This window comes from Agelaius phoeniceus, chromosome 14, assembly GCF_051311805.1.
Source record: "Agelaius phoeniceus isolate bAgePho1 chromosome 14, bAgePho1.hap1, whole genome shotgun sequence".
In the NCBI taxonomy this organism is placed as follows: domain Eukaryota; kingdom Metazoa; phylum Chordata; class Aves; order Passeriformes; family Icteridae; genus Agelaius; species Agelaius phoeniceus.
In genome coordinates, this window is record NC_135278.1 from 19,992,667 (window position 1) to 20,010,609 (window position 17,943).

General features: G+C 55.8%; 2 protein-coding genes across 3 annotated transcripts in view; one reads left to right on the forward strand and one right to left on the reverse strand.

The window, feature by feature from the left end:
* Positions 1-12,635, reverse strand: part of PCDH19 (protocadherin 19) — a 61,256-nt gene extending 48,621 nt beyond the window's left edge. The window contains exons 1-2 of one of the 2 annotated variants that reach the window (XM_054641529.2): positions 10,114-12,635; positions 6,912-7,239 (exon numbers count right to left, since the gene is read on the reverse strand). In XM_054641529.2, the coding sequence (XP_054497504.2) occupies positions 6,912-7,239; positions 10,114-12,254 (2,469 nt within the window). In that variant the 5' untranslated portion in view covers positions 12,255-12,635. The remainder of the gene's footprint in view (positions 1-6,911; positions 7,240-10,113) is intronic. The other variant, XM_054641530.2, reaches the window with a different exon arrangement.
* A 2,423-nt stretch (positions 12,636-15,058) lies between these two features.
* The window catches only part of TNMD (tenomodulin), a 32,923-nt gene continuing 30,038 nt past the window's right edge, over positions 15,059-17,943 (forward strand). The window contains 1 exon segment of the mRNA XM_077186165.1: positions 15,059-15,206. Within this exon segment, the coding sequence (XP_077042280.1) occupies positions 15,059-15,206 (148 nt within the window).

Here is a 17,943-nt window from a genome sequence, read left to right on the forward strand (position 1 = left end):
AGAGAAGCCTCTCCACTTCCAGTAAAAGTGAACCATAAAAGCAGTAGCATAAAAACAAATGAGATGTATCTGATTATATGACATATTATATACCCACATAATTAGGTGCAATATGTAATAATTCCATACACACTTTCTGTAGGCATAGGGATACAAGTGTGAACACTGCAGTGTTAGATGACTGTCTCAACCTCATGATCCTAAATCCTCGAGCTAAAGGATTCTGTGATTCTAAGTAGGATATCACAAATACAAGATACAACATACAGTATGTAATACATAACAATGTGATCATATCCATGGGAGCTCTCAGGTCTTGCTGTTAATTACAAGCAGCTACTGGCACACCAGCCCTAATCCTCCATGGCCCCTTGGAGAAAACCCCTTTGGTCCCTCCTGACCAGGACCCTACCACAGGTCAGAAAACCCTTGGAAAGCCCCAGGAGCTGCCAGGATGGGGTGGCAGCCCCACATCACCAATACAAAACATGTGCTGTTTACTGGGGAACATGGCAATGTTCAGCTCTTAGCTGAACTCAATCTCAACTGCCTTTTCCAACCTAAATGATGTGATGATCTTAGGAAAAGCCAAAGAGCATTGAACTAAGGGGCTGCCCAAAACCCAGGGAGCGTGGCGTGGTTAAACACAAATGGGAGCTGCTGTATTTATCTCTGTTGCAAGGTATTGAAGGGAATTTCTCCATACAACAGCTTGGAGCGACTGCATTAAGAGATGTATAATTTGGTTAGGCTGACCTCAGAATGGAATAAAGAGCTGCTGATTTCCATAATGTCAGCCCCTGACACTCAGAGAGGTCAGGGAACCTACAGCGATACACAAACCACTCTGGGAACAGTTAAATGAGAGATCTGCTGGGGTTTGGGGCCAGCAGGGGCAGTACACAGGGAGCTTGGGGTCTCATGATCCCTGGCAATGCAGAGTGGGGCTGGGTGCCCAGGCAGGGACAGAAGCCATCCCCAGGGAGGGGACAAGCCGTGCATGTCTAAAGCTGAGAGCATCACTCCTGTTTGAGGCTGGGCTGGCTCCAGGCAGGGCTGCTCGGGCTCTGGGGGCAGAGCAGAGCAGAGCAGAGCCTGACCTGCCTTCCCCAGCACCGTGCATCAGTGGCAGGCACAAAAAAGTGCTGAGTTACAGTGACCTCCCAAGGAGAAAACAAGACTGGCAGCGCTGCCTGCGAAGTCAGCCTTCCCACGAGTGGAACATCATCCCTGATAATGCTTTAATTATTATGGCTCCTGAAAATAAGCCTCATCTCATCAGCCCCGCCTGCCTCAACACTGCAAACTTTCTCCGGGTTGGAAATCATCTCCTTTTTTCCCCTTTTTCCCTGCTCTATACACAGCATTACTCAGAAGCAAGCCAAATCCCTTCCAATTATATATCATGACGTTTCCCCAGCGCCGCACTAAAGCGAGGCCCTTCACTTCTAAATGGCATGGTTTATAACAAATTGTCTGTTATACCAGACAGAAACTGATTTCCTCAAACCCAGCATATTAAAGTGAGTACATTCATTCTGGTTGTAACACACAAAATGTGATTATAACAGACACTTTGGGGGCTTTTTAAGGCTAGCGGAGAAGAGGAGGATAAGCTGGAGGGGAAGAAAGAATTGACAAGTAGAGAAATGACAGAGAAAGAGAAACAGCCACGCTGATTTCATTTCTTACAAAACAAAAATCTTTGTGTGTTGTAGAAATGTGCTTTAGTTAACACCGCCAGATAGCCAGAGCAAAAGCTGCCGGTGCTGCCTGAAACGAAAATTGCTCTATTGTGCTCAGAAAACCATTTCCCACAGTGAGCAGAACGCTTTCCAGGTAGTACAAAGCAGATCAGAAACCAACGGGGCCTTATCCTGCAACTGTTGCTCCCTCAAATAATCCCTGCAGCCATGAGGAGCCCCAGCTAAATCAGTGTGAGTGAGGATTATGGGGGAGTGTATCAAGGTTGGGGGATTAGACCGGGATTACCACTAAAACCAGTAATTCCCCATCTTACTGATGGTGGCCATCAGCTCCGGATGGCCACAGCCCCCGGGGCTGGGCACTGCTGGGTGTGTGGGTCCTGCTGGGTCAGAGGCTGCTCCACCTTGACCTTCTCCTCCAGTGGGCCCTACCAGAGCAGAACCAGAGCAGGAGCACACCTGATCCATGCTCTGTTCACAGAGCACTGTCAGGGCTGCCACTTCCCTCCCAACGCTGCCACCACCAAGCCATCGCACCGAGCCATCCCAAAAAGCCATCCCAGAGAGCCATTCTAGAGAGCCATTCTGGAGAGCCATCCCAGAGAGCCATCCCAGAGAGCCATCCCAGAGAGCCATCCCAGAGAGCCATCCCAGAGAACATCCAGAGAGCCATTCTGGAGAGCCATCCCAGAGAGGCATCCCAGAGAGCCATCCCAAAAAGCCATCCCAAAAAGCCATCCCAGAGAGCCATTCTGGAGAGCCATCCCAGAGAGACATCCCAGAGAGCCATCCCAGAGAGCCATCCCAGAGAGCCATCCCAGAGAGCCATCCCAAAAAGCCATCCCAGAGAGCATCCAGAGAGCCATTCTGGAGAGCCATCCCAGAGAGGCATCCCAGAGAGGCATCCCAGAGATAGAGACATCCTACAGAGCCACCCCACGGAGCCACCCCAGAGAGCCATCCCACAGAGCCATCCCACAGCGCCATCCCACAGCGCCAGCCAAGAACCTCCCTGCCAGTTCCACCCTGGCACACACAGCCTCTCAAAGAGGGCTCTCCCTCTCCATGTCACACCTCCTGGCCTCTGGCAGCCGGGCCCTGCCACCACGGTGCCCCCAGGGCAGCCCTGGGGACAGTGAGCTGCTGTACCCAGGGTATTTCCCATCCTGGAGCAGCAAATGAACACCACCTCCCAAAGCAGTGCAAATCTGGGATGTAAAACTCCTCTGAAGCACAGATACAGCCATCACACACGCACACTGTTTACTTTTAAACCACCAAGTCAAGGTGCAGGCATGTAAGTGCTACCCAAGGGTGGCTGCTCTACATGCAGGTCATGTGCCCTGGATCCTAAAAGGCTCAGCATTCAGACCGATTTCCACACCAGCCCAATGCAACACACATTTTTATCAAGGAAGCTGCCTAATGGCTCCTATTAATTTTGATTTTTAATCTCCTGGTACAACTCCCAGCAATATGCATGCAAAACCTGACAACAAGCCCTTTTGGTTTCAAAGCTGACTTCTCCTCCAGCTCAAGGAAGATGAAAAAGAGCTCTCAGCAGCAGCAAAGCCCCAGAGCAGCAATGCCCTTGCAGCTCCAACATGTCCCACGCTCCCTGCTGCAAGACAAGTCTGAACTAACAGGGGCCAAGCCTCCTGCTGTCAGCCAGGATCACCAGAGCCGCTCACAAACGCTTCCTGCCATCACTGCCTAGAGCCACAGGGCACTGAGGGGCTGTGGGCAGTGCCCTGAGTGGCTCCCTGGCACCCACTGATTCCCAGCAGGGCCAGAGCACCCCAGGATATCCCCTCCTTGCTCTCTTGGCACAAGCACAGCTGACAGCCAAGCCCAGCCCCAGCCAAAGGGAAAAGCTTTATAAGGGTGGGCTCAAACTTCTGTTGCATCCTCAGAGCGGGGTTGCAGCCCCTCAGACACCACTCTTTAATCCTTTCCAGATCACCAGGGAAAGATGAGAAGCACCAACAAACCCAATTATTCCCAGCCCCGAGACCTGCCACCACACTAGAAGAAACATTTCCTGAAGCTCCACAAACAAGCCATCCTTGGGGACTTTTATTTCAAGGCTCCTGACTGTTAAAATAAATGAGGCTCACGTTAAAGACCAGCCACATCACAAACCCACCGCTGCTGGGGCAGCACGTGCCTGCAGAGGCAATAGCTTACCCTCAGCCACAGCCACCATATGCCAAGTGACACTGCCACAGACACATTTACCTCGTATTTCATCTGTTCTCAACCTGTGCTCTGCCTTCCCATCAGGAAAAGTCACTCCTGGGTGGAGCAGCAATGATCTCTCCCTGATGCTGGCACCTCTCAGAGCCTCCCCGGGGAAACAACGGCAGCTTCATTGCTGGGAGCCATTGAAACCAGCCCAGACAAAGCAGCCCTGCAAGCACTGCAGGGAAGGCTCTGGCTCTGTAAACTCGGGGCAGGGACTGTGTTTATTACACCCTCAGCCCCCGGAGCTGTGCCAACAGCACCCTGCACAGCCTCAGCAGCACAGCACAGCACAGCACAGCACAGCGCTGCTCCGGCTCAGGGCTCCCTGCTCCTGCCGGGGCTCAGGGCTCCCTGCTCCTGCTCCATGGGAACAGCTGCTGCAGAGTGTCTGTGCCACCCCGAGGGCCAGGACAGGGCTGGCACTCCAGCACCAAAGAACCACTTCGCTCTCACTGGGAGTTTTAGAAGCCAACAGAACCCAACCACCAGCAAGATAGCTGCGCCTGCAACAGCTGGAAGCATAACACGGGGGTTCTGCCAAAAAACATCAACAGTCCCACCCTGAACTAAACTTCCAAACAGCTTCCCATTGGGATTTCTCCACCCCATACCCTGATCCTGCCCTTTTGTCCAGAAGCACCTCCAGAGGGGGAGCAGACCCTGCCAGGACGTGTTTCTCTCACACCAGTCCTTGGCAGGACTGGTGAGCTGCTGCTGCCCTCGGCCAGCTCCCGGGGCTGCTGCTCCACTGACACTCCAGCCACTCATTACAAGAGACAGACTTCTCTCTCCAGGCAAGCTACCAGCCCTGCACAGTGCATCTCACCTGCATGAGTGATGGGAAGATGGGGCGAGCTGCAGCCACAGGGAGAAACAAGAATCCCGTGTCCCTCACAAGAGGGTGACCAAGGCAGGGACATCTCTGGAGGGCACACTCCATGAGAGCCCAGCCCAGCTGTTGCATCACAGAGAAGCACAGGCAGCAGAGCCTTCTGCATGCAGCTGCCTGCTAAGTTTATCACCTGAGTTCTGATGCTCCTGATGGTCTCTCCATCCTCCCTGGCACTTGAGACCGCCCACTGCCAGCCTGCACTCCTGGAGAATGCCAGCCTGTGATGGGCTTTGTGAACCACAGGCTGACAGGATGCTCCACTGCTCCAGTGCCCAGAGCAAGGCACCGGCCAGAGATGCACTCCAGAGTCCTCTCCAGAAGACACTGCTCCAGGAAAACAGGAATTCCTCAGGGACCACTGCCCACAACAGCAGTGGTCACTCGTGTGGGCCAACACTGGTACACAACCTCTCAGAGCTGGTTCTGCCTCAGGGGAGGTCAAACACCAGGGCTCAGTGAGCATTCTGCCAATACCACCACAGCAGGACCAGGCCCCCAGCACCAGCCCTCTCCAGCAGCCCTGCAGAGCACTGGGCTCGGCTCTCTGCAGCTCCAGGATGAATCTGAAGCGGCTCCACTGCCTTCAGCAACAGCATTTTGCATTTACACCAGCACACTGAACACAAAACAGAGTGAGCCATAAATATTTCAGCTGCTTTTTCAGCTTTGTTATTCTGTTCAAAGCAGGAAACATGACAAACCTTTGATTGTTTTGCTTAAAACCAAACAATAATTCAAAGAGAGACAAACAAGCAACATTAAATGATGCCTGTGATGTACAGGAAAGCCAAAGAATTAGAAGAAACTGATGAGGATGGTGTGGATCAGGGCAGTCCCTTTCCCTGCCTTTGACAGGTACCACACATCCCTCCCATGCCAGCCAGGGGCCTGCAGAGTGCAGGGACAGCATTAGGCCAGGTGGTCACAATGGGACATCCCACACTGTCTGCACCCCCAGCAGGGCCAGCTGCCTCCAGAGAACAGCCACCAACACTGCTTCCAACAGCCTTTTAAAAGAACTCCTGTGAAGGAGAGTGTCTCCTCTCCTGAGCACTGCCATTGCCACACTCAGAATCCTCCTGCCAAGCAGCCACCTCCAGCCTCTGGGGCACATGGAGACAGCCTGGGCTGGCCCTGAGGGTCACCTCTGAGGGTCTCTGCAGTGTCTGGGCACAAAACATCCACCCATGGCCACACGTCAGGGCTGCTGAGAACCCACAGGTGAGTGCTGGCTGCTCCCCCCTGCCCATCCTCCATCACTGCCTCCCCCTGGGGTGTCCAGCACACAGAAACCACCGGAGTGTGCTCTGTGCAACACACAGAAATCACCAGAGCCTGCTCTGCCCAGCACACAGAAATCACCAGAGCCTGCTCTGCCCAGCACACAGAAATCACCAAAGCCTGCTCTGCCCAGCACACGGAAACCACCAGACTGTGCTCTGTGCAACACACAGAAACCACTGAACTGTGCTCTGCCCAGCACACGGAAACCACTGAAGCCTGCTCTGTCCAGCACATGGAAGCCACCAAAGCCTGCTCTGCCCAGCACACAGAAACCACCAGACTGTGCGCTGTGCAGAACACAGAAACCACCAAAGCCTGCCCTGTCCAGCACACAAAAGCCAGCAGTGCCCGTTTTGGCAGCGCTGGTCCCAAGAGAGTCATTTTGGCAGCGCTGGCACTGTCAGACCCCTGGGTACAGCTCAGCACAAACTCCCCCGGGCACAGCTCAGCACAAACCCCTGCTGACCCCAGGCACAGCTCAGCACAAACCCATACTGGGCACAGCTCAGCACAAATTCCCCCTGGGCACAGCTCAGCACAAGCCCACCCTGGGCACAGCTCAGCACAAGCCCACCCTGGGCACAGCTCAGCACAAACCCCCCTGGGCACAGCTCAGCACAAGCCCCTGCTGACCCCAGGCACAGCTCAGCACAAGCCCACCCTGGGCACAGCTCAGCACAAGCCCCTGCTGACCCCAGGCACAGCTCAGCACAAGCCCCTGCTGACCCCAGGCACAGCTCCACACAAGCCCCTGCTGACCCGGGCACAGCCCTGGCCGCACTCACCTCGGGCAGTGGCATGCCGTTGATGATGAGGTCGGGCTGCTGGGGGCTCTGGCCCGTGAAGGTGTGGTGGTAGATGTGGTTGGAGCCCGCGTTCCTGCTGTTCTGGCTCTCCACGTTGAGGAAGGTGCTCTCGGAGCGGCGGCAGCCCAGCGGCAGGGTCTGCTGGTGGTAGTCGAAGTAGTTGAGGGAGGAGGTGAGGGAGGAGCAGCTGACCACGTTCATTTTGTCCGTCTCCTCCACGTCCCGCGGCACCAGGCGGATGTCGTTCTTGCTGATCTTCTTCTTCTTGCTGGATTTCTTCTGATGCCCGTAGGAGTACTCCGCGATCCTGGGGGACAGAGGGGAAATGAGAAGCTGAGAGCATCCGAAACCCTGCCCCGCTAAACTCCCACACAGGAACCCAGAGGGCCTGGCCCCATCTCCGTGCAGGTTCTTAGTCATGCACGTTACATCATGGTTTGGGGCTGGTGGCACAACACGGCCTTTAGCTTATTTTCACATGCATAACGTTTTCAGGTCAAACATGTAAAAAAAAAATGGGAAGGGAGAATGCTTCGGTTTTGACCTAGTCTATGTATTTGCTGATATTTAGTTACTAGAAGTAAAGTCCATCCTGCAGAAGAGAAAAATGGAGATGTTAAAATCCATGAACTGAAAAGGGTACCTGCATTCATTTCCATGCATAATAAGGATTTTAAAAGTGATTTCATTTGGTCCCCATAATGAAAATTCAAAATGAATAGCAGATTTTTTCCCCGGTTTGTTTTCCATAGCAGTAAATAAAGCAGACCCAGAAGCAGTCCTAGCTGGCAAGCTCAATTCTCTCACACTCCAAAGGCTGTTTGTTTATTAATGCTTTATCTAAATTGCTGGTGTTTTGACTGTCTCCTGATCACACCTGATCTTTTCTCCAATTGAATTCCATTCCTGCCTCACACTGACACACACATCCCCTTCTGCTGGGAAATGCTTTCACCTTCTCAAAACCAGAGAACAACAACCGTGTGTTTTGCAAAGAAAAATGATCCTTTTTGACCTTTTTATTTCACTGCAAGCTTGTTTTTCTCTGCCTTTCCTTCCCTCTTCGCTTCCCACCTGCCAAAAGAATCAACTGATGAACTGCCTTGTTTGCCTTCTGCAAAACACCAGAGGAAAAAAGTTACTGCAAAACAACACCCAAGCAAATAATGACAAATTATTTGCACCTTGCATTAGTTGGGTCTGCTGGGCTCATTGTGGCTGTGGCTCATCTTCCCACAGTGAGCACCACAACAGTCCCTGCCATTAATTTGTACATGCACAGCACTGGGCAACTCGGTATTTCCTAGGGAAGCACATCAAATGCCATGCACAGTCAGAAATGCACATCTGAAAGTCAGGATTTTGCTCCTCTTCTTGTTATGACAACAGCATTAAAAAAAAAAATCCAAGAGCTGCAACAGAAATAACGGGATAAATAAATAATACAGTTTATCTGGAAAGGCAAATCTTGGACAAATATCCTTGTTCCAGAAAGCCAATTGCCTGAGCATGAAAATGCCACTAAGTCGAACAGCCCTCATATGTGCCTCATAAATTAACACGTCATGTGAAGAGTCTCCAGCAGCTCGAGTGAAGAATCTCTCACACAAGGCACTGCAAAGCCCAAAGGCGTGGGGAGAGGGTGCCCCACGATCGCCGAGCCTGCCTGGTGCCTCCCCACCGCTGCACTGACTCCTGCTCAGACACACACTGATCACAGCCCGAGCACCCCGAGCCTGCAGATAAATCACACGGAGGCAGGGACTGCTGTTGTGCCAACAGTCTATATGCTGCTGACTCGTCTAACAATGCCTGATGAAGATTTAATTGTTTTGTTTACCTAAATGTTTAAGTTTGGCAATGCGAGAGCCCAGTTATTTCCTGCAGGCATTCATTTTTCTGTCCTTTCTCTATTGACCAATTATTTAATTAAACCGCACTTCATTAATCCCCAAGCCGTCACAGTAAACCCGGGGCTTATACGTTTGTGGGTAGCTGTTAGGGGCACCACCACAACATGATTTTTATCCATTCAGGTCCCATCCCCTTTTAATGGGCCGAGCTGGCAAGAAATCTGGTCTGTGAGCTTTCACTCGAAGCTAGACATCCCATAATACAGCACAGACCGACCTTTATTTGCAGATGATTTTTCCCCCATCGAGCAAAAAGGCTTATATACGCACTTTACGCTGTGAAAACGGGGTACAATGCCCCGACTCTCCGGCATTATTTCTGCGTAAATAAAACTTTAAAGACCGCACATCCCCCCGCGCCGCTGAATTGCCAGGGGCGAGCGTGCGTTTCCAAGGTAGAGCAAAATTAATTTCCATCCCTCCTCTCTGAAACGACTCGGTGCCGAAGGAATGGAGAAGTCATGGCTATTTCACTAGTAACAGGATTAAACCATTTATGAGGCATTGCAGCTGCTCTTTTATGGCATCTGATTGATATTCATGTGTGGTTAGCATTTGTCTCCTAACTTGTGTAACACAGAGAATAGTAAAAGAGAGACAATAATCGCCAGGCTGTTACATATTCAGGGGACTGGATTTCCCCGATCAGCCTTTCAGCGGCTCCAGGCGCGGGGCTGACCTCCCCTCCGGCATTTCGGACCGAGGAGCGCTGGCCCAGCCGGGGCAAAACGACACAAAAATGCCCCGGAGCCGTCGCCGGCAGCCCTGGCCGGTGCCGGAGCCGCTCGGGGCTGCTCGCCGTGCCGTGCCGTGGCCGGGAGCCGCAGCGGGCACACAATAGCTCCTTTGAGCGCCCGCCGAGGCTCGGGGATGCCGCTGGCAGCGGCTGCTGCGGGGATGCTGCGGGCCCGGGGGCTCTCCCCCCTCGGCAGCCCCGCCGGGATCCAGCCGTGCCCCTGGAAAAGGCAGGAACGCCGCTCTGCCCGCCGCGAGTGATGGAGCACGGCAAATCGGCGGTGCTGCAACAGATTGTCAAGCCGCACGATTAAGTCGATTCGTTACTCTGCGCTCTCCTCGCAGAGAGCAATTTCTTAAAGCTTTGCAAGAAATTTTCTTGCACGGGTAGGAAGCTCAGTTTTGTTCAGATTTGCTCAGGCAAATCCACCCCTCTTCACCGCCCCCGAGTATACAGCAGCAAATGCAAAAGTAACCGCGGTGGCAAAAATCAAAGCAGACCCGCAGGTGCACGTAAACAAAGGTATCTTTACCTGCAGTTGTAGGTCCTGATTTCCTTGTTATCCCTTTTGCACTTGACTGCCACAAAGATCATGGTGACAAAAAGAATGGCTGCAATAGACCCCAGGGCAATAATGAAAATCAAGGAGAGGTTAACAGATCCTATGGACTCCTGGGCATCCAGAGCTGGAGACAGGTATATCAAAATCAAGGCAGAAGCCGAGAGAGATGTTTTCCCATGGTCATGAGCCACCACGATGAGCTCATAGGCTGTTTTGGCGTTCTCCCCAAAGGCTCTGGTGGTCCTTATCTCTCCATTGACCTGGTCGATCTCAAAAAATCCTCTGTCTCCTTCCACCATTTCGTAGGAAAGTCTGCCATTTTCACCCTCATCATAGTCATCTGCCTTGACCACGGTGACCAAGTAGCCAACCCCCGCGTTCCTGGGGATGTACACCTCCGCCGTCCCGTTGACCAGCGGCGGGGCCGTGATCACGGGCGTGTTGTCATTGACGTCCAGGACAATCACCCTGACGGTGGCATTGCTCTGCAGAGAGGGATTACCCCCGTCTTTTGCCAAGACCTTGAACTCAAAGGCCTTGGTCTGCTCATGATTGAAGGATCTCAAAGCATAGATATCTCCAGAGTTGGGGTTGATGGAGACATAGGTGAAAACAGGCATGTCCCTGACTTGGGACGGCACGATCTGGTAAGACACACTGCCATTGAGGCCCAGGTCAGGGTCTCTGGCCGACACCGAGAGCAGGTAGGCCCCCGGAGTGTTGTTCTCCTGCACGATGACTTGGTAATAGGGCTTGGAGAAGTGGGGATGGTTGTCATTCTCATCGGTGATCTTAACGGTGAAGGACTTGGTGGCCTGCAGGGATGGGATGCCATTATCCCTGGCCTGGATGGTGAGGTTGTACTGGTCCCTCTGCTCGCGGTCCAGCCGCCCGTCCACCAGGATGGTGGAGAAGCTCTCGTACTCCTGGAGCCGGAAAGGCACGTTGCCCAGGAGCTTGCACTGCACGCGCCCGTTGGCCCCGGAGTCGCGGTCCGAGACGCGCACCAGGGCGATGACGTACCCCGGCGGGGCGTTCTCGCTCACCTCCACCAGCTCGCTGTTGACAGACAGCAGGTTGATGAGGGGCGGGTTGTCGTTGGCATCCTGGACGCTGATGGTCACTTTGCAATGGGCAGGGATGGAGTTAGGCCCCAAGTCCTTGGCCTGCACGTCCAGCTCATAGACGTGACCCTCCTCGTAGTCGATGGCACCACTCACCGTGATGAGGCCGCTCTGGGGGTCGATCTGGAAGAGCTCCCGGGCCCGCTCAGAGACGTAGCTGTGGAAAGAGTAGAGGACCTGGCCGTTGGTGCCCTCGTCCGGGTCGGAGGCGTTGAGGCGGATGACTGGCGTCCCCGGCGGGGCATTTTCAGGCACGCTGACGGTGTAGGCTGGCTCCTCGAAGAGCGGGTTGTTGTCGTTGGAGTCGATGACGCGGATGCTGAGCTCCACTGTGCCAAAGTTGGGCGGGTCACCGCCATCCAGCGCCGTGATCACGTAGCTGTAGTGGGACTGGGTCTCACGGTCCAGACTCTTCTCCACCACCAGCTCAGCAAAACGAGACCCGTCACCCCGCGTCTTGGTCTCCAGCCCAAAGAGGTCATTGGGGGTGATCTCATAGCTCTGCACACCAAAGCTGCCCGAGTCCGGGTCATAGGCACTCTCCAGTGGCACCCGGGTGCCAGGGCTGGCCGTCTCCGAGATCTCCAGCTCGATTTGGTCAGTGGGGAAGCTGGGCGCATTGTCGTTAAGGTCCTTGATCTCCAGCTTGATCACGCAGATCTCCATGGAGCTGGACATCACCTCCAGCGAGATGACACACTTGGGGCTCTGTCGGCATAGCAGGTCCCTGTCGATCTTCTGCTTGGTCACCAGCAGCCCGGACCCGGGGCTGATGTCCACCAAGTGGGGGGCCGAGTTGGAGACCACCCGGAAGGCGGCGGGCTGCCGGGGGTCCAGCACGAAACCGGCGTCCCGGGCGTCCTTGGCGACGTTGGCGATCACCGTGCCGGCCCGCTGCTCCTCCTCCACCGAGTACTTGAGGTTGACGAGGGCCCCGGCGCCGGCCCACAGCAAGGCGGCCCCTAGCAGCGCCGGGAGAGCCCCCATGGCCGCGCCGCCGCTCCGCCCGCCGCGCCGCGCCCCGACGGCCGCCGGCCGCGCGCCTCAGCGGCCCGCCGCGCTCATGCGGGCAGCGCCCGCCGGGCTGCCCCGGCGGCGGGCGGGCGGCTGCGGGCACCGGAGCCGCGGTTCCCCGCGCACACGCCAACGCCGTCCGCTCAGGCGCTCCGTGCCGGCGGCGCCGCGGAAGGGCCGGGCATGGCGAGCGGGTGCGGGAGCAGAAGCGGGGTGCTGAGCCGAGCGGTACCGGAGCGAGGAGCGAGGCGAGCAGCCGAGCCGTGCAGTGCAGTGCCGAGCCAGCCGAGCCCGCTCCCGCCGGCGCTCGCTGCGGCGGCCGCACGCCACTGCCCGCAGTCCGGAGCGCCGGCGGGCGGCGCGGGGGCGGGCGGCGCGGGGGCGGGCGGCGCCCGGCCGCAGCCAATGGGCGTTTGGGGGCGGGACCTGCGCGCCGCGCCGCCGCCAATGGGATAGCGCTGCTGGCCGGGGGCGGGGACGGGGCGGGGCCGGCGGCGCGGACGGGAGCGGAGCGGGCACGGAGCCGCGCGGAGCGGAGCGGAACCGGACGGAGCCGCTTCCCAAGCCGGGAGCCCTCTGTCCCTGCTGTCCCTGCTGTCCCTGCTCCGCTGCCCCGCTGAGACCGTCCCGTTGCCAGGGAGCTGCGGACGCAGCGGTGTTTTGGCTCCGCGGCCGCGGTCACCGGCGGTTACTTCTTTAGCCAGTGCGCACTGGGCGGTGGCGGATCTCCGCGGGCAGCGCCGGGACCACCGGGTCCCGCGGAGCGCCCCAAGTCCGTTCAGTAGAGACCGAACCCTCTGGGGCAGGAGGACTCCGCCCACCGGGCAGTGTTCCCGGGAGCCGGCGAGGGGCCCGGGACCGCCCAACGCCCCCGGGAGGCTCCAGCCCCGCAGCGCTCGCTGCACCGTACTGATCCCTGGCGAAACCACCGCGGTCCCGAGTCCTCCTAACGATGAAATAAAGCGTTCCCGGGTGCGTGTGCCCGTACCTTACCTCCCGTCTCCGCGCCGTCCGCAGGGTCCCGGGGGCTCCGTACGGGGCCGGGGGAAGCTGTCACCGGGAAAATCCCCGGCAGTTCTCGGCTCGGAAACCTCCCAACACGCCGTTCCCTTCCCCGGGGTTACAGCGGGGCCGGTGCCGGCGCGGCCGTCGGCAAAGCGCCCCGCAGCCCGCCGGTCGGCAGCGGCCAGGCGGCGAAGGGAGAGGGGGGCAGCGGGGCGGGGGTCCGGTCCCATGCCGCGGCACAGGTCCCATTGGGTGGTTGGCATCGGGAACCGACACCTGGGCGGTGCCGCGCCCCGCGGGCACGGCCCGGTGTGGCCCGGCCCGGCCCTGCCCCGCCCCGCCCGGCCCAGCCCCGCTCGGCCCAGCCCGGCCCGGCCCGGCCGCGCCGTCGGGCCCCGCGCGCCTTCCCAGGCACAAGGGCGCCATCTCGCGGCCGCGCGGGGGGCGACACAGAGACACCGAGAGAACGGAACACCGGGACACCGAGACACCGAGAGAACGGGATACCGAGAGAACGGGATACCGCGACACCGAGAGAAGGGGATACTGAGAGAACGGGATACCGCGACACCGAGAGAAGGGGATACCGAGAGAACGGGATACCGAGAGAACGGAACACCGGGACACTGAGACACCGAGAGAACGGGACACCGCGACACCGAGAGAAGGGGATACTGAGAGAACGGGATACCGAGAGAACGGAACACTGGGACACCGAGAGAACGGAACACCGGGACACCGCGACACCGAGACACCGAGACAACGGGACACCGAGACACTGGGACCCCGAGAGAACGGGACACCGAGACAACGGGACCCCGGGACACCGGGACACCCGACCTGGGCGGGGTCCTCAGGCGGCACGGGCCCCTCCCGGCTGGGAGCGCCTGTAGAGGGTGACCGGGACACCGCCTGCCGCCAGGGACAGCCTCCATGCACGGTCACAGTCCCTGGGACAGCATCCGTTCAGAGACACCGTCCCCGTGATCCCATCCCGCGCCACAACATCTGTCCGGGGCCACCCACCACTCTCGGTGACACCTGTCCCGGACAGCATCCGCCCTTTGTCTCCATGCCCCAGACAGCATCCCTCCAGGGACAGCACCCCATGGGTGCCCCCGTCCAGGGAGGGACACTGCCCAGGGACAGCCGAGGGCAGCCCGCTCCTCCCCGCAGGACAGCGGAGGGACGCAGGGCGCCTCCATTTCCGCTGCCGTGTCCTGAAGCAGAGGGACAAAAGCCGGCAGAGGGAAAAGCCTTTGCCAGGTGTTCCTTCTCCTGTCCGGCAAGCAGCAGCGTAGGTCACTGTGACCCACGGGGGAGTGGCTGTGGGACACGGAGGGGTGGCAGGTGGGGACGGCACGAGGAGGCAAGGCCCTGTCGAAGTCTTCCATGAAAAAATTAATTCTGATGACTTGAACTGTGCCATGCGGATTGAAAACCTGGCTGAGGGATCATAAACAAAGGGTAATTAGAAGCAGGGGGAGGTGTTTATGGGGTACTGCAGGGATCTAGGTTAGGGCTGCTCTCATTTAATACCCTCATTAATGACCTGGAAAGAGGGAGTAAACTACACATTAATGAATTTGGCAGATGATGCTATACTGGGAGGTGCTGTGAGCTCCAGCAAGCATAGAAAATTAACACAAAAAGGGCCTGGTGAGATTAGAAATGCGGGCAGGAAGCAGCGAAAGGAGCTGTGCCGTGCACAGATGTGAGCGAGCGCGGCTGGGACGCAAAGGCGAATCGGAGCGACAGCAGGACAGGCAGCGATGGCTGAGCCGAGCCAAGCCAAGCCAAGCCAAGCCACGGTGCAGAGCGACGCCCCGGAGAAAAGCCTGGGGCCAGGGGTCAGCAGGGGGACGCTGCTGTGCCCGAGGGCAGCAGGGACCGGGCGGCCCCCGGCGCTGCGGGGCTCAGGTGCGGCCGCAGCCCCAGCGCCGCTCCCTCGGCACAGACGGACTGGCGGCCGTTCACAGGGAAGCCGCACAAATGATCAAAGGCACGGAGAGACTGATTTCCGAAAGAAGATTAAAAGGCTTAAATATATATATTGCTTGGTTAAGAGCTGTCCGTGGGGAGACAAACTAAGAGCCTTACAGATCTGGTTGGAGTAAATAGAGAGGGAGGGAAGGAATTATTTAATAGAGTACAAGGGCCATCACCAGAAGGGATGACAGGAAATGAAGAAATGGAGCATTTAGGTTGAATGTCACAGGGGAAAAAATCCCCTCTGCTGACAGCGAAAATTATGAGACTGCAACGTGGTTCCCTGGAGGGAGAAAGTTCTGTGGCTTGAGATATTTAAAACCAGACAGGATCAGTCTGAATATAAAAGCGCCTGGGATCAGCTACTGGCAGGGGCTGGGCAAAGGAGCAAGAGCTGGGCAGGGATGCACCTCATTTCCCAGCTCTTTTCCTACTGAACTATTTCTTTATAGATCATACCTATGAAAGACCTGCATCTCTTTATTTATTGCATTGTATTTCTGCTGCTGTAAAGGAAATCATGGACAATGGATGCTGTGCCAGTCACCTCATAGCCAGGCAGGGCTGAAAAGGCCCTGGGATTAGAGGAACTTCACCTCTGTGTGGGTATGAAGGGGGATGAGAAGTGGGTCAATAACTGATAGGAGGTTGCTGAGTGTAGAACCTGAGCAGTTGATGTGCCCTGGAGCACGAGGTCTCCAGGTGTGCCCCCTGTAGAACATTTCATCTCTCAGTGCTTTCCTGCAGGGGCTCTCCAGCTGAGCACAGCTGTGGCCATCACCCGTGGCCTTGGTCACCCTCCCGCTGTTCACCTGCAGCTCCCGCTCGCTGTGTCAGAGGGATCCCTTGGAACCAAACAAGCATCGATTGCAGCCCCACCTCTTCCCCATCTCCTGCCTCACTGGAGGTCTGTGTGTGCTGTCAGCAGAATGGATTAATAGTCCTGTTATCAGTTCAGATGGATGGCCAGGGTGAGGAGAAAACATCGCGTCCCAGGGAACTCAAGTAGGCACATTAATAAAGATGCCACACGTTGGCTGTGGAATCTAAAAGCTTTGCTCCACTCCTTGCAACACAATTAGCTCATGCCAAGCCCAGCGCTCCTGTTGCAGTGCACCTGGTGATGCCCTTGGCATCTCTCCTGGTGGCCTGGCTGGGAAGGAGCTGGTGACAGGGTGGTGCCCACGCTCCCCATGGCCAAACTCCCTGCAGCAGCTGGCCCTGCAAGCCCCTTTTGTAGGAGCACCTCCTGCTGCTGCTGGGGAGCTGCATCGTCCCTCTGGGGCCCAGGGGCCACAGGAGGAGGCTGAGGAGCAGGATGGCACCAGACCTGTCTCTCACCCACCTCATTGCTGGGGCTGGGCAGCATGGAACAGAGATCCTGATCTACCCTGTAGAACAGGGAAAGCTTTGAATTACAAGCAAGAGGTGCAGCTTGCAGCCCTTTGTTTGAGCATTAATGTGACGACTCCCCTCCAGCCCTCATCCCTGTCAAAAAGTAAATCTCAGCATCTGAAAGATGTATATTTAAAACTATGGTATCAGGGGTTTTATTAAGCATTCCTTGTGCAGGGATCAGCTCACAGAAATCTGCTCCTGCTCACATCGCTGCCTCCCCTGGGCTGTGGGGCTGCACAGCAGGGTGGGCTGGGGGATTCAGTGCCTGCCCTCCTCCCTCCTAGCCCAGGCTCCCTCAGGTCCCTGCACCAGCCCCCCTCATCCTCTGCTGGGGCCAGGGGAGCCAAGGCAGCACCTCAGCACCCCAGCTCTCTGCACAACTGGGGAGAGAACACACAAAATAGTTTGAAAATTTGAAATCTGTTTTAAACATCAAAGAGGAACTTTATCTTTTTAATTTTTCAGAACCTTTCTTTTAGTTTCTCAGTTCTGAAGTGTTGTTTTTCCCCTTTCCAGCACCTTTTCTTTTAGCTACTAGGTGAAGTAAAATAAATGATGTAGGTTTATTTTTTCCTTTCTTTGCTTATCCAGTTCTGCACAACTTGAAAGCTTTTCAAAGTATCGGGTGTCAGGAGTTACACTTTAGGTTTGTGGTTTTTCTTCCCCTTGAAATGTTTCTAATATCACAGTGAAGTAGAAAAAGAAAAAACTTGTGGCATAGAAAAAGGAAGTGAAGAAATAGGAAGACTCAGAGCAAAATCCTCAGACCATTCAGCCATGAAACATCTACTGTGTGATGAGAAAGAGAAGCCCTAAACGGAGAAAAATACAAGTTTTTATATTCAGGGGGGTGTTTGGAAAATGAGACAAAGTATTCAGCTTAGATTTAAAGACTTTTTTCTTTTCATCTCAAGGGAATTCAGCGCCCATTCTCAAGAGGGTTTGGAGTAAGGAGATCCTGGCCAGTTCTGCCCATCAGAGAGCCAAACCTCCTTGAGCATCTGCAGGACTTGCAGACATCTGTCTGTGTAACTCTGTTAGCAGTTTGCACATAATGCAGATAAGAGACTGCTGCTGTAAAATATTGAGTCTTTAGACTATAAAAAACTGTCTTTCTAAGCTGAAATCTAACTTTATTTGTACTCCTGCAATTCCACCCAAGTCAGCAGGGTTTCCTGGCTGTTAGCAAGGGCAGAGTCTGGCACACTCCTTGCACTGAAGAGGTTAAAGTGCCAAAGAGAGGACAACATCACTCTAAGGAATTCGATAA